At 39.9% G+C, this 17003-nt stretch overlaps 1 protein-coding gene across 4 annotated transcripts in view; it reads left to right on the forward strand.

Moving 5' to 3' along the window:
• Positions 1 to 473: 473 nt before the first annotated feature.
• Positions 474 to 17003, forward strand: part of LOC131251642 (uncharacterized) — a 48451-nt gene continuing 31921 nt past the window's right edge. For all 4 annotated transcript variants that reach the window (XM_058252493.1, XM_058252492.1, XM_058252494.1 and 1 more), the window contains exons 1-3: positions 474 to 699; positions 12535 to 12666; positions 12761 to 12894. In XM_058252493.1, coding sequence (XP_058108476.1) covers positions 12591 to 12666; positions 12761 to 12894 — 210 coding nt within the window. In that variant the 5' untranslated portion in view covers positions 474 to 699; positions 12535 to 12590. The remainder of the gene's footprint in view (positions 700 to 12534; positions 12667 to 12760; positions 12895 to 17003) is intronic.

Consider the following 17003-nt stretch of genomic DNA (forward strand, 5'->3'; position numbering starts at 1 on the left):
CTGATGTGAGGATATAAATCAGGACGATCAAAACTCAAGTGGACCACACACTTCGGAAACAGTGGTAATGTGTACGCCCACCATTGAAACCTTCCTGGGGTCATCCCTGATGTTTATATGGCATCCAAACCGTTGAAAAGGTGAATCCCATCAGGATGAAACTAAAAAAAATCTAAATATCGGTCTGATCCAGAACCTCAGTGGGTCAGAATAAGGTTTCAATGGTCGCCCTCTCCATACCCAATTCCTCATGATGTGACCCACTTGAATTTTAGATTGTTCTTATTTTTATGATAGCGTTCTAACACGATCTATCGAAAATGATGGACGGATAAGATGGAAGTTTTACATCACGGTGGGCCCCACATAGCCGTTTGTTGTACGGTCTCCTAACAACAAGCGTGCTTAGAAATGCCACCATATGGCAAAAGCCAAAAGCCTCCCTTCTAGCCGTTTTTGCCGTTTCTCCCTGCGCGCCATTTCCTCTCGCTCTCCCTTCTAAATTCCCTCTCGCTTCGCTATTCTCTCCCTCTGCATTTCCTTCTAGGTTTTCTCCATTTCCTCTCCTCTTCTCATTCTCTGCAAAAGCTAGGGTTTCTTTCCATTTCCCTTTTCCCTCCATTTTCAGATCCTTCCTGCAAGAATGCTAACCGTCGATCTTGTCTGGAAGTCTAATCATCGATCCGATCCTCAGATCAGGTCAGTTCGTTTTTTCGATGTTTAGATCTTTCACTATCTATTCCTTTAGTTTGTCATTATTTCGTGAATTTGATACTTCTTGTTCAGATTCTATGCAAAGTCGAAGAGTTTGAACCAGGAGATTGGGTTTTTTTCCAGGAAATCTGGAAATTGAGTGAGAAACGAATGTTTTGGTCTTCCCGATTTGTAGATTTAGTGGCATTTTCGTCGGTTTCAATTTGATATCTTTTTCTATTCTTGTACATTATTGTGCATTGTTCCGAAAATTGGAGTTTGCATTTTGGCATTTTGAGTTGGGATTATGAATGAATCCAAATCATGTATGGCACCCTGGATAACTCTGGATTTCAAATCCAACTAGGATTGAAAATCCTTCAAAAGGGTTCCTTTTAAAATCCAAGAGAAAGGTGGATTGCAAAATTTTGGAATTTGAAAATCCTTTCCAATTGTCATGACTGATCTCTCCTCTCAATGAAGTGGCCTTTTCAAAAATCCACGTTGCCAAACACAGTTTCTGAATTCCACAGGATAAAAGACCCATGCTGCCGAACACAACTGATAGAATGGAAATCTCTGGGATTGAAAATTCTGGATTTGGATTGTTAAAACCCAAATCTAATATATTTTCTAATTCTGGATTCGGATTTTTAAGTTAAGAGCCATATCTAATGTATTTTCTAATTCTGGTCATTGTTTGGTTCTAATATTTTGGTTTACTGTAGAACAGCTGCATATGCACAACAAGAGATCTTAGACTCATGCTGCGCGTATTTGTTCAAACTTCAAACTGAATTAAGCATTTTCAAAACCATCCCTTAATTTTATATTCCCATCCTATATAGTGTGTGATACTTTTCACATATGAAATGCTATGGCAATATGCACAACAAGAGATCTTATACTCATGCTAATGTGGCACACTTGTGCAAGACTTGGGCGAGTGATCAGGTGAAACCATCCGTGAACATGCCCTGACCCATAAAGTAGGCTGATCTGTTGGAGTGTTAAAGTCCCTTGATATACATTGATACACCATCCTCTAACAGCTTGAGGAGAAACTGGTTGTTTGACTTGGTATTAGAGCCTAGATCAGGCCATTCTGCATCAAACAGTTGAGAGGCGACATGTCAGCTTGCTGACATCAGCAGCAGTATGATTGGCGTCAGCATTGTATGGACGCATGAACTCTATTTGAGCTAAAAGTTTAGGGGTTTGATAGATCTTGATTTTAGAGGATTTTTCATTGATTTTTTGAGAAAATTTGAGACCTTTTATGGTGTTGTGGCCGAAATAGAGAAATTCAAAAACTGGGTCCCCAATAAGATTTTCTTTGATTTATCTTAAATCGATAAGTTTTTCTCTAGTTTCTTTTCTCAAAATGGATTAAAATATTCCTCCCAAGCTAATCATGAAGGAGTTTTTAGTTAGAATTCATGTTTGAGTGGGTTGTACCCTCAAACAGACGTGCGGCCATGCTTTTTTAACCTTTTTGAGTCAGATCTAACTATATTTGTTGTTGTTTTGGAGGATTGTTGTTTGTTTGTGGTTTATCTCTCATTTCCTTGAAGGATTGAATGAGAGAGAGAGAGAGAGAGAGAGAGAGAGAGAGTTGGTCGAAGTTTTTTTTTTTGGTTTTACTTGAAGCCGTCCTATGGACGACAAAGGCCCCTCATCTCTTGGCATGAGCTCTCTCAAATCCAGCCCCTTGCAGATCACCTCCATTAAATTGCATGGTGACAGCTATCTTCAATGGGCACAATCTGTAAAAGTATTCTTGAGAGCTCGTGAGAAGCTGTTGTATATTTTGGATGATCCTTCAAGCTTTATGGATGTCATCTACAAGTCCTAGACAAAGGAGAACTATCAAGTTATTACATGGTTGATGAATAGTATGGATTCTTTAGGTAGCCACTTAGTGATGTTTTCATTCTCGGTTAAAGGCATTTGAGATACATTTTATGATATGTTCTTCGAGTCTTAAAATTTTTCTGGGGCATTCCAGCTTATTAAAGAAATCGGTCGGTTCCAACGAGACTCAAGATCATTAAAAGATTACTATTCGACACTTTGAGGCATGTGGGATGAGTTGGACTTATATCAGTTACTTCCTTCCAAATGTAAAGACACATGCACATAAGTAGTGGGATGACACTCGCATTATGCAGTTCCCAGCTGAGTTGAACTCCGATTACCTTTGTGTTCGAGATCAAGTTGTTGTGTAGGATCCTCTTCCCCCGTTGACGACAATCTATACCATGTGCCAACGTGCTACTGGTTCTAGTATTCCTTCCCATTCATTTGTGCTACCAGAGCATTTGACACACCTTGATGGCAATTAGTCTTCTCTTCTTCCTGGCCTTCAAGCACCATTCTTGAGTTCGAGGCGCACTTTTAGTGATAGTGGTCATGGTAGAGGCCGTGAGGGAGATCGCAATCGAGGCAGTCATAATCTTCGTGGTCGTGATGGACGTGGACGATGATATGATGGTTCCTGCATTTGTTCCCATTGCGGTAGAACCAATCACATTGTTGATTATTGCTAGCAGTTCCATGGTCGTCCAACATGTGTCATCCCTTTTGTTACCGCCATAGATACTCCTGAGGGACAACTTTCCACACCTGCAGTTGAGCAGCCTCCTTCAGGGGAGTCTCTTATCATTTCTCGGGCTACATATGATGCCCTGAAGCGGTTTCATGTTCGTGATGTTCTCGAGCCTTCTCATGCAGCTTCGACCCAGTCAAGTACCACTGTTTTTGCGTCTTTCTCTCTTACCTCCTAGGTCATAGACTCTAGAGCATCCTCCCACATGACTGGTAAGTCATTAACTCTTTTCCTCTTATTCCCCTTCTCACCAATCTCAGTATGTCACTGTCGCATATGGAACCCAAACTCCCATTTCTGGGATTGGATCCATCTCTCTTTCCCATTCCTTGCCATTATCCACAGTCTTGCTTGTGTCTTGTTTTCCATTAAACCTATTATTTGTTAGCTCTCTTACTAAATCATTAAATTGTTCTATTACCTTTTTCCCTTCTCATTATCTTTTTCAGGACCTACAGACGAAGAGAGTGATTGGCGGGGGGCATGAGGGAAGGTTGTGATGAATGGTCAGGTAGGGGTTATAGGTTAGGGACTGGATCATAGTCTGTGGGAGGGTCTGAAAATGGATCAAAAGGTAACGTAGCAGGACCTTTGTATTGTACTAGATCTTCCACATTAAAAGTAGAGTTAATCCCCATGGTAGGTGGAAGGTCTATTACATATGCATTAGGACCCAGTTTCTGCAGTATTTTGTATGGTCTTGTACGATGCACTTGCAACTTTTTAACAGTCCCATGTGGGAACCGTTCAGGCCTCATACAAACCATGACGTAATCTCCTACTTGGAATTCCAGAAACCTGCGATGAGAATCAACAAATGCTTTGTATTTTTCATAACTTAAGTTAATCCACTTCATGATCTCACTATGCAACTCATGTATGTGACGTGCAAACTCATGTGCTGACTCAGAGGATGAGCTGCAGACTTTGGATCCTAACATCTTGGAGCGTTGTAGGAGTTTTAGTCTGCCAGAGGCGAACTCTTATCAGTTGAGGAGGGTTGATGAGGACATCGCTTCACGTACACCTTTACGTACGTATCAGAGGAGGAGGTGGGCCACACCAACTTCTCTGTGGCTAGGTGGGTACCCATGATCATATTGAAGACCCCATGTGCATGTGTGCGCATTTGGAAGACCCCACACTAGGAAGATGGTCATGGGTCGCTTCAGGGAGTGATTCGGACCGTCAGATTCAAGGGATGTGACGATCGGGCCGTTGGATTGCATGGATTACATGATCAGGTCATTGATCGTGGATCGTTTTCATCATTATTGGACATTATTAACTTTTAGGATTTATTTTATGATTGATTTATCTTTTAGACGCCTTATGAGTGATTTTATTTGATTTTTCATTAGACTAGGGTTATTTTGGTCAAAATTCATGAGATAGGGTTTAAATTGTAATTTTGAAAAGTTGTTGAAGCTATTGGGGGGGGGGGGGTGGGGCGGGGGGGGGGGACCTCACTAGGTTTTTTGAGAAAAAAAAAGAAAAAAGAGAAAGCTCTTTGTTTTCTTCTTCCATCTTTATTTGATGTGAGGGTGACTTCCATGTGAATTGGAAAGAAGATTGGTGCGAAGCTTATCTTCATCAACGGAAGTACTAGGCTTCCTTCTATCCCCTGCACTCTCATCTCTTCATCAACAATCAAGGTATTCTTCTAAGTTCTTCAATCTTCTTTCTCCTTCATCCCAAGCCATCAACGTTCTCCCAATCTTCATCCCTTACATATCTATCGATGAGCTAAACCTTCGAAACCTGAAACCCCACCTACCTAGCCCACACGTGTGATCATATGACCACACATGTGAACCCTTAGGGTTGGCCGTTCAACCTCACCCTTGCTCATTTGGCTTCCCATCACCCATACCACAAAACCTTGCATTCTCTTGTCCAAACCCTAACCCTAAACCTAGAAATCCCAAATCTTCCTATTTCGCTAAATTACCAAACCCTAGTTCTTTATAATCTTCAATTAAACCCAAATTCCTACATTCCCTTCATCTAAAACTCTAATTCTCTTATCCTAGTACCTAAACCCTTTAACCCCTTTACCAAATTTACCCCATTAACCATAATTCCAAGTCTTCCCCAATGTCCCTTGACCCTAATCTCACCCTAGGTAGTATTAGACCTTCTCCTTTCAAATAGGCTTAACCCTATGCAATTTGGGTGTCCTTACATCCATTAGATCCTAGTTTTCCTTATTTAATGGTCTTGTAGGATGATGCTTGTTAACCTAGGCTTGAATTATATATGATCTCCTTTTGGGATTTTGGTATTTGTAATGATGGTAGCAAGTTTTTTTTATTTTAATTAATTAATTTAATTTTGTTGGTTGATCTCACACAATATTTGAGTTCATGCATTAGTCGTACATCAAATTTGGTCTACATCTCACAATGAATCTAAAGCAGATTGCTGAGGCCCCTAATGCTATCAATCACCGTCTAACGATCATTAAAGTGCACAATAGAGGCACTGCTACTCAATTAATTGTGACCAATGCGCACATCAATCAACTTGAGGCCTTCATACAGGCAAACCCCGACACTGTGGAAGATGTTCAATCTTAGGCTGGAGATCAAGTTGAAAGGCGAGGGTGTGGTCTTGACCTAGGCATTGGTCGTAGTCGAGCACAAGTGCAACCACAACGTGAGGAACTTCATGACTGTCATGATTTAGACGCACAAACCATGAAAGGTGTAAAAGTTGAGGCTCCCAATTTTAATGGTCGGTTGGACCCCAAAGCATTCCTTAATTGGGTGGCAGACATGGACCACTATTTTGACTGGTATGATATGTTTGATGCCCGTTGAGTGATATTTGCCAAGATGAAGTTGGTGAGCCAGGCCAAACTTTTTTAGGCCAACATGGAGCGTAAAATTGAAAGGAGAGGAGAACCCCCAATTGTGCACTAGGCTGAGATGAAAGAGGTCCTTAAAAAATATCTCTTTCTTTCTTATCGCTAGAGGCTCCTAGACCAGTGGCAGGCCTTGCGCCAGGGACCCATGACTGTGTCAGACTACATCGCCAGGTTTGAGGAGTACATGATGTGATGTGAAATTGAGAAGGACCCGATGATTACATTGTCCGGATTTAGGATGGGCCTCCGATTTGAGATCCAACGAGAAGTTTATTCTTATGACATTGTAACATTAGAGCACATGTACCAAGTGGTGCAAAACATTGAATACTACCTCAAAGCACCAGTTGGTAAGCGTTATGATTCTCAAGAAAAGTGTTAAGACTTACCTTCAAGGAACTAGGTCTAACATGGGGAGTTAGTCCAAGCCCCAAATTGGTTCCCAGCCCAACCCTAGAGATGTCAAAGGAAAAGGAATAGCAAGTGCTAGCTATACGGGAGGTGAACAAATGCGGTGCTTCAATTGCCAAGGATTTGGTCACTTCGTGCATCAATGTCCCTCAAAAGAGAGGAACAAGGCCCTGGTAATTGATGATGGTGAGGAAGAAGGGGATGAACAGGGCAATTTTGAAGTAAAAGTCTATCAGTCCAATATCACCGGTGCTAGTGATGAGAAAGTAGAGGAAGAAGAGACCACCACTTGCAGTAGTTAGGTGTGCCCTGGCCAATGCTAAGGAGAATGATGATTGGTGTCAAATTACGGTATTTTACACCTATGCAAAATGTGGAGAGAAGAATTAAAAGGTGATCATCGATGGTGGTAGTTGTACCAATGTGGTCTTCACTAGCACTTTATCTTATTTGGGTTTTAAACTTGAACCACACCCTTAGCCCTATAGAGTTTCATGGGTGGACGCATCTTCCAAGCCTGTTACCCAGCGATGTCTTGTACCTGTTAATTTTGGATCCTATTCAGATTTGCTGCGGTGCGACGTTTTGCTATGGATGTTGGACACATTATCCATAGTCAAAATGTCGAGTTACACCCGGATTACAGATGATGAGTTGCAGACTTTGGATGTCGATATCTTGGAGCGCTACAGGAGTACCCATCACACGAGACCTCCCGCTTTGATACCGATTTGATGCAAGACAATTAACCACTTGCTCTAAAAGCTCGAACTGATAGAGCGTGGTGAATCAATTCCTTTATCTCATAGCCTAGGCCCCACATCTATTTTCACACCGAACTCAAGTGGGGTGCAGGGGCACACTCGGGGTGGGCAGCCCATATGAGGCAGGTGGCTGGTGTGAAGTGGGGCCCACGAGGGGGGTTCAGCCGGGGACCTAACCCATGGGATGTAGGGCCTGAGATATGAGATAAAGGGATTGATTCGCCATGCTTTACGAGTTCGAGCTTTTAAAGCAAGTGGTTAGTTGCCTTGCATTATCAAGCAGGACAACTAACCACTTGCTCTAAAAGCTCGAATTGGTAGAGCATGGCGAATCAATCCCTTTATCTCATATCCCAGGCCCCACATCCCATGGGTTAGGTCCTCGGCTGAAACCCCCTTGTGGGCCCCACTTCACGTGGGTCTCCCCTCATACGAGCCACCCGCCTCACATGGGCCGCCCACCCCGAGCATGCCCCCGCTTCACATAGGCCACCCCACTCGAGCCTGGTGTGAAAATGCCCTTGCATTAGTGTGTCAGCTGAAGAAGGTTCTTTATGGACTCAAATAGTCACCGCGTGCATGGTTCGAAAAATTTAGTCAGGCTCTCATAGAGTTTGGCTTTGTTCATAGTCATGCCAACCATTCCCTCTTTATATGTCATCGATTGACGGGCATCATGGTTCTCACTGTGTATGTGGATGATATTGTATTGTCAGGCAGTGATTTTGTTGGAATGGGAGATGTTAAAGAATTTCTGAATACCAAGTTCGAAATCAAGGATCTTGGTCATCTTTGCTACTTCCCAGGAATTGAGGTTGGTCGATCCCCATTTGAGGTGGTCTTGTTACATTGAAAATATGCTCTTGATTTTCTCATGGAGACTAGGATGTTCGGATGCAAACCTATTACTACCCCCTTGGATACTTCGCAGAAGCTTCGGTCAGATGATGGTATTCTTTTTTATCCTGGGATTTATCAACATCTTGTAGGCCGGCTCATTTACTTGACTATTATTGGCCCAAATCTCTCATTTGCGGTGAGCATTGTTAACCAATTTATGCAAGCTCCCCGTTCTTCACATCTCACATAACGCATACTTCGGTATCTTAAATCAGCCTCGGGCCTTGGCCTTCGCTTTCAATCTCATGGTCATCTTCATCTTTTTGGCTATTCTGTTGTTGATTGTGCTGGTGGTACCTATGATCGCCGCTTTACGTCAGGCTTCTGTATCTTCTTAGGTGGCAATCTTGTCACACGGAAGAGCAAGAAGCAACCGGTTGTTGCTCGGTCCTCGGCTTTGGCTCATGCGACGTTTGAGCTCATGTGGCTTCGCACCCTTCTTGAAGAACTTGGCTATTCTCCTTCAGCTCCTATTCCTCTTCATTGCAACAATCAAGTCGCCATACATATTGCTCGTAACCCGGTTTTCTATAAGTGCAACAAGCATATTGAGGTTGATTGTCACTTTATTCGAGAGAAAGTTGCCTCTAAGGAAATCTTCATTCCTTTTGTTCGATTCGGGGATCAACTTGCTTATGTTCTTACAAAGTCTTTAAGTCAATATGCTCTTTATTGTGTTCGTGACAAGTTGATTATGATCAACATCTATGCTCCAACTTGAGGGGGAGTCTAGAGGGTGTTAGTGTAAAGTGTGTGTTAAGTGGCTCTTTTAATGTAAATGCATGCGCACACTTTCTTCTTCTCCTGTAGTGTACTATATGTTCTATTTTAATAAAACATAGTGTGTGTGGGCATGTTACATATACACAACATACACACAACATTTTCCCCAAACTCTCTTCCTCTCTCTCACTTTTCTCTTCTCTTCTCGACACCCTAGTCATCAAATCATCTTCTACTTGATCCACTCATTAATGGAGTCATACTTGTATGACAAAAAGTGGATGGTTAGAAAGGAAACCACTGCAGCTTGTATTCAACATATGCATGGCTGGGGTACATGGGCACACGTTAACTAAATCTCAACTGTTCAAAATGTTTTTAGACGGCAACTCTGGAGGAAGACAGAGTGATCAGATTACTCTAATATTTATTAGAGGACATATGTTTGTTGAATGAGGAAAATGAGTGGTCCACATTGATTATCCTATAAAACATGAGGGAGGATTGGAAAGCATGTTGGGGAGAGTATTTATATAACAAATTGTATTATATTTTTAAAAATTGAAAATAGAATGCATTATTCACATGTAACATGGAATTTGAAATTTAAATAAGGGTTATTAAACATTTTGAGAACAACATATTAATACTATAATAGATTGTTTCCTAACATAGAATGCATGTCATTCATACATTGAATTTGTAATTTAAAAAAGTGTTATAAACATTGTTTAACATACTATGTCACACGCAATGGATTCTTTTCTTGAACTTTTATTCTATCCACACGGGCCATCCAAACTTGCCTTGCATTTCTTTCCTTCAACTATTTATATGGTGGCAGCAATCCGGAGTATTTATATGTTGGCAGCAATCTGGAGTTGTTACATTAGATGGTCGGGATTGAACTACATATACATGCAATGTGTACTGCATAGGTAGAATGTGGAAGGATGAATTCCAAAATTGCTTGGAGTTGATGAATTACAGTGAAAGATAAAAAAAAAACTGGACATGTGTATTGAGAGCGAATGCTGCATTTAGGCATATTTTTGGCTATTCTTGTTAATATGGGAATTGTATGACATGAGTATATACATTGTATTCAAATTTCAATTCTAAAAGTGGATCCTCGGACTCAGATCTCAAAACCATTGGGATGGATCTCACATTCGATGTTGCGTACAAAAAAAATTTCTTTAATGGGGCAATCGCTTTCAATTTGCGACCTGCAAACAGATGAGTAAGCTATAACATTCATGCAATGGATGGATCAAAGTTTGACGAAATAATGGCATGTTCACACAGAACCCATCTGTTATATGTCCTAGATTTGCACAAGTGTGCCATCGGGGACCGTGGGATGCGTGCTACAATTTGTTTCATCAGTCCTTTTTTGCTAAAGTTGCTCTAGCAATATCAAGGCTGGCCCCCTTAAGTGAGCATTCCACTCTCTCCCTCCTTACAATCTCTGTGTGCATGGAACATGACTAGGGTGATTGGACAATTGGTTTGATGGGCTACCATGTGGATGGACCACATCTCTAAAATTTTGTTATTGGATGATCCTAGATCCATTTGGTATAAGTTCTCCTGATTCAGATTGGACTTCTGTTCATTTTTTTCTCAACCCTCAGTCCCTTACCAGCTTTCCATTTTCAGACCTCTGATTCATGACTAAGATAGTTTGGTTGCCTTGATTTTTACGTTATGGCTCATTTCCTCACAGTCCAGTAGATTAATGGTCCTAGTCTCTCAAAGCATGTGCCTCATGTGCAGGAGATGTGTAAGAGAGGGAAAGAGTGAAATGCTTGCTTGAAGAGTATGCCTTGTTAGTTTTGTGATCTAATAATCGAGATGCAAGTATTGTATTTAATTGAAGGAGATGAATTTGGAGAAGATGGAGGATGAAGGGTTTGTTAGAATGCAACATCCATATGAATCTTTGGAACACATTATTTGAACATTTAACTAGTGTATGTTACCTTATTTCCCATTTCTGATATGCTTGGTTCTAACTAGTCTTTACTTTTGTACTCAATAGGAACTTGTTTAAAGGCAACAACCCCCAATTTTTTACTTGCTAAAAACATTTCATAGTGCTCATTATAGGTGATTAAAAAAAAGAAAAAAATAAAAAAAAAAAGAAAAAAGAGGAGGATTGGATTGGAAAGGGGCAATTGGGAGTTTAGCAGAACTAGCAACTGCACATCCGTAGGCACTGATGTTAGATTTAAGTGGGTAACCAAAACAAGAAATAAATCTGATTGTCAATTGTATCCCATACATATCTTGGCACAAGCATTAAGGCATAAGTTTTAGATAATTGGACCTAGTGAGTTTCAAACCAACATTCAAGTAAAAAAGAAAAAGAAGAAGCTTAAGAGTCATTGTGATGCAGGGAAGAGCATGAAATAACAATGAAGAAGATCATCGTCTTCCTCAAGTGATTAAAACCTTGAATCCACAAGGAGAGTTCTTGAGTCCACAAGAAAATAAGTGAGAAAATTTGGGCATTTTATTGAATAATAATCTAAAACTTTTCGATTACATCGCTTGTATATATGACTCAAAACCCTAATTCGAAAGTTACCTAAAAATAGTAAAACTCTTCTAAAGCCTAATTTGGCAAAAATATAAAGTCTAGATAGACCTTACTGGAGGATTTCTAGCATGATTACAAGAAATTTCTAGAAAGACGGAAATCCTAAAACTCTAAAAATAAGGAGATACGACACAAATAGAAATTACTAAAAATAGTAAATTTTCCTAAAATCGCAATGTTGAACCAGAGGGGTGCGTTTTCTGGCAAAACGGATGAATTCGGCCAGCATATCAAGCCGGTTGACCCTAGAAGCATCGTTCCATAAAGATCTATAGGTCGTGCATTTTGTGATGATGCCCAGATCGAAAGTTACGGCTGATTTACGATCTTCACATCGAATGGCAATTTCTCCCTATCTGGAATGAATTTCTTCAAACCGGATGCCCCTAGGGCCTAGTTACATCATGCCCTATGTAGGACTTGGCCCAAATCTGATGGACTACTTCCACTCTTGTTTGGGCTTCTTTTCGTCCAACCATGCAAGGAATGCATCTGTGGCACGTCTTGCATCACATTGGACCCCTAGGGGTTCTCGAGATGTGGCCTTGATTTGGAATCTCATGGTTTCTGTGCACTTTGGCTGATTACTTATCTCAATTCTTGCTCCTGCTTTTATTGGCGTTCCTGTTAACTAGCTCTTGAAGGGTTAGCCCACCACCATTCCTTCCACACGCTCCGACTATAACAGAGGAGTTGAAACTTGTTATCATTTGAATAAATTTATATTACTGTAATAATTTAAATAGAAAAATTATTACATGATGATCCATTGCCTTAATGGACTGTTGTATTGCCTTTTCTTTTGAATAATATCTTTGGATATCCAAAGAAGGTCTATGATAGTATCATGTGGTTAATTTGTTAACTGTGAAGAAGTAAATGTCCTTAGTTATGACAAAATTAATGTAGCATTATCGTTTTTCCAGTGAAATAACTAGGAAATATGTTTTTCTGTCTGCAGGTCCTAATAAGTAGCAGAGATACTTTGAAGCCATTGTATATGTTATATCTTCAGCCATGTTTGGAGTTCCTGCATTGGTTTCTACTAGAAACCCTATACTACGTCGTTCTAGTAGCAAACTCATTGACCCTGGTAAAAAAAGCTTTGATCTCTGGATCAACACCAATTTTCTTTAATCTTTTAATTTATCAATTTTCTGCATTCTAATCTTTCAGAGCTATTCCAGGTTCATCTGAACTGGGAAATAATGTTGAAGAGGGCTCCTTGTTTCCAACAGAAGTTAATGAAATGAAAACTGGAAATTCACAAATTCACAGTGGTGTATTAATGCCATCACCAATCTTTTTATGGAGATTCAAGGTCAGGTTCTCAAATCCATCATAGGCATTTCTTCAGTGATTTTAGTTGAATGAATATCAAAATGATCCAAAGTTATCTAACCGAGGTGCTTGTTGAAGAGCCATGAACATTTTCATTTAACTTTTTCTTTTCATTTTCAAAAAGCTGGTGAACCATGATGCCTCTCTTCAATAGATTTGAATCAAAGAGTTCCATCATAGTCCAGCTACATTTTTACTATTCTCTATTCTCATTATGGCAGTTCTCAATTGAAAGTATAAGAGATATTGTTTTTAAGGACAGAAAAAAAAAGAAGAAGAAGAAGAAGAAGAAAAGAAACTACATAGTGAGTTGTGATTATATTCTCATTATGGCAATCCTTAATTGGAACTATAAGGGATTCTATCCACCCCCCACCCCCCCCCCCGAAAAAAAAAAAGGGTAAAAAGAAAGAAACATGTTGGGATCATTTATGCTTCCCTTTAAATTATTGTCTAGCTTCCTTTTTTCAATCAAATATGGCAGGCACTAAGAGAGGTGGTTAAATTGCAGCATGATAGTGAAGTTGGTAATGTGCTAAAATTTCTATAAACCAATGTTAAGTCTGCTGCTACGTTTTTTTTTTTTTTTTTCTCAGCATGCCTTGCTTGCTTTGTAGGCTTTTGGTTGGAATTCTATTCAGCTCTCTCATTATTTACTTTACCTTTAAACCAAATTATGTTGAAGGAGTATGTGGCTGTGATGCTCAATAGAAGTATCTTTGAACAAGAAGTTCACTGATGGCTTTCTTTTCCCACTAGCTATCTTCCACATCATTTTTATCACAATTGCACCATCTCTTCTCCATGTATCTCCAACAATGTAAGGGAAATTGTGGAGACAATGCGCGTTGAATTGTAATTTTTTTATATCTATATGGTAAATACATTTAATCTGCCAGAACTCATATATTAAAAGGGTTGCAGCAGTTCCCAAATACCTTCTAATGCAGCAAACCATAACTCCATGAGCTCTTTTTCTTTCAAAGACTTCTATATATGATGTTCCTTCTGGTGTTTGTTCGATGTAAAACACACCCACACACACACACACAGTTCTTCAACCATCTATTGACTTCCTCTTTCTCTTCTGCCTGCTGTCACATGGGAGTTGTTTGGTCCTACGGCACCCCTCTAAAGATGGCAGCGTTTGGATGGCTCACTGGAACAAACAAGGTCCAAAAAAAGAAAAAAAGAAAAAAAGGGAATGATCCTGCCTAATAATATCTGTAGCCCTTGCCTTAAGAATGAAGAGACAGTGGACCATCTTTTTATCCACAATCCTTTTATTTTAGACATTTGGTGGAGCGTCTTGCATTTGGCATGTGTATCTTGGGTAATGCCATCCAAAGTAGATCCCCTTTTTTGCTCCTAGCACACGGAGGATGGAGGGAAATCCAGCAGGAGGAAGTGGCGGGTTTTGTTGCTTGCCGTCTTTTGGGTGGTTTGGGCGGAGAGACAATCGAGTCTTTAGGAATCTCTCTCTATCTTTTGTGACTTTTGATTGATTTTCTTCAAAGTCTTAATTTTGTTCAGGGATTGGGCGCTGTAATTGGGTCAGTTGGGGTGTAGCCTTTGTTTCCTTCCCCTCTCCTCAGCTTCTTTAGTGTGTTGGCTCCCTCTTTTCTTTTCTTTTCTTTGTTTCCTTTTTGTTTTGTTTTTTTTTGTTTTTAAATTTTTTTTTTTTTTTTTTTTTTTAAATTTTTTATTGTGTCTCTCTCTTCCTGCTTGTCTTCTTTCGTGGGTTTTTTTGCCCTTTCTAATAAAGTCGTTCATCTTTTTCTTTTTTTTTTTTTTTTGTTCCCTGTAATTTATATAAAAAAAAATCAATTCTCAAAGAAGTTTATCGTTTCTTTTTTAGTATTTCGATCCTCCAACCTCCAAAGTTGGAGTGCTTGCAGCACATGTTGAAATTTTAGCAATAGTTAGCTCAATCTTTGGGTGGTCCTTTCCTGTATGACCTTCATCCCGCTACGATGTCTTTGTTGGTCTCATATAACCATTGTAATTGGAAATCATCTATGGATTTCGGGAGTATTATTTATTTGAGTTGAGTGGATTTAGAGAAGAAAATAAGAAGAAGGAGAGGAGAAAAAGGTGTTTGGAAGAGAAGAGTGTTGTGTGTTAGGGCTTCCAAGAGCTAACAAACCTTCTAGTATATTACTAATGAAAAAGAGTTACATACTTCTTAAGAGTAGACAAAGTGATACACACGTACACACCCAAGATACATAAATACAACAGTCGAAGCATTGATGTTGATCATGCCTAACTTGTCGGTAATGCGATGAAGAGCATCACGACCAATAGATTTGGTGAGAACGTTTGCTAGCTACTCCTTGGAACTAATGAAAGGGGTCTCAATTTCCTTATTAGCAACTTTTCTTGAATGAAATGACAATGTCTCAATGTGCTTAGCATGCTCATGAAACGTAGGATTGCTGGCAATGTGAATCATAGCCTGAGTATCACAATGTAGGAGAATGAGACTAAAAGAAACTATATCCAAGTTCCTACTTAGGGGTCTGAAGTCATCGGCTTACTTCCTAACATCTCTATCTTGGAGAGAAGATCAAGTGCATATTTCCTTTGAGATAGCGCCACTCTCGACTTAGATCGAGCGACTTCAATTCTTAGAAAATATTAAAGAGTCCCAAGGTCTTTGATCTCAAATCTAGTCTTGAGGAATGATTTAAGGGCAACAATACTCTTAGTATCATTTCCGGACAACACAATGTCATCCACATAAATGATCAGCATCATAACCCCTATGGGCCGATGACAAATGAAAAGAGAGTGATCTACTTGGCTTCGACCAAAGCCAAAATTGACAGAATTGATCAAACCAGGCACGAGGAGACTACTCGAGACCATAAATAGACTTCTTCAAATGGCACACAAGATGTGAATTGCTTAGCGAAAAAAATCCCGGTGACTGATTGATATGCACTTCCTTAGTATGATCACCATGAAGGAAGGCATTCTTTACATCCAATAGAAACAAGGGCCAAGACAAATTTACCACCAAAGAAATAACCACCCAACCAGAGTTAAGTTTCACCACAAGAGAAAACCTTTCAAAACAGTCAACTGCATATGTCTGCGTATAACCCTTGGTGACCAATCGAGCCTTCTATCGGTCAATAGAACCATCCGAAAGGTACCTAATGGTATAAATCCATTAGCATCCAACTATCTTCTTACCCTCAGGTAAAGGAACTAGCTCCCATGTATTATTTTTCTCAAGCGCTTGCATTTCCTCCATCATAGTCTGTTTCCAGTCAGGGCTACTCACAACTTCCTTCAAATTATGTGGAACAATGGAGGAGGATATAGAAGCTACAAAAGATTGGAAGGAAGGCAAAAGGTGCTGACAGGAAATAAAAGTACTAATGGGATGTTTAATGCATGAACGGGAAGATTTACATAGGGCAATGGAAAGATCATCATGAGATTGAGAGATTGTATGTGAACCACTAGTAGAAGCAGATGGAATGATAGTAGGTTGATCAGTGGAGGGTTTAGTCTATCGTTGATACACAAGTATAGCTTGGACGAGTCCTAAGGAGTGGGGGCATCATCAAGACAAGGGATTGAAGGAGGTATATAATTATATTGCAGAAGCTCTCCCTAATTAGTAAGAGGATCGTGTAGTGATTGACCTTCATTAGAGAAGTAAAGGACATCTTCAAAGAAGGTCACATCAGCTGATACATATCTCATATAGGTCAAAGGGTTATAACATTTAAATCTCTTTTAAGACCGAGAGTAACCTAAGAAAATGCACTTGATAGTTTGATGACTCAACTTGTCGTTACTACCATCAAGAATTTGAACAAAGCAAGTACATGCAAAGACTTCAGGGGATAAGGGAAAAGGTTTATCATGTGGGTGCAAGGTTTCAAATGATGTCTTATTTAACAATATTCTAGATGGTATATAGTTGATAAAAATAGAAGCAATGAGTAAAGCATCATCCCAAAAGTGTTTAGGAAGGTTCATACCCAGTAGAAGAGCACGTGTGACCTCAAGAAAACGATGATTATTGCTCTCAGCAACACCATTTTGTTGAGAGGTTTGAGGACATGAAGT

Source organism: Magnolia sinica, chromosome 7 (genome assembly GCF_029962835.1).
Source record: "Magnolia sinica isolate HGM2019 chromosome 7, MsV1, whole genome shotgun sequence".
NCBI classification, from domain to species: domain Eukaryota; kingdom Viridiplantae; phylum Streptophyta; class Magnoliopsida; order Magnoliales; family Magnoliaceae; genus Magnolia; species Magnolia sinica.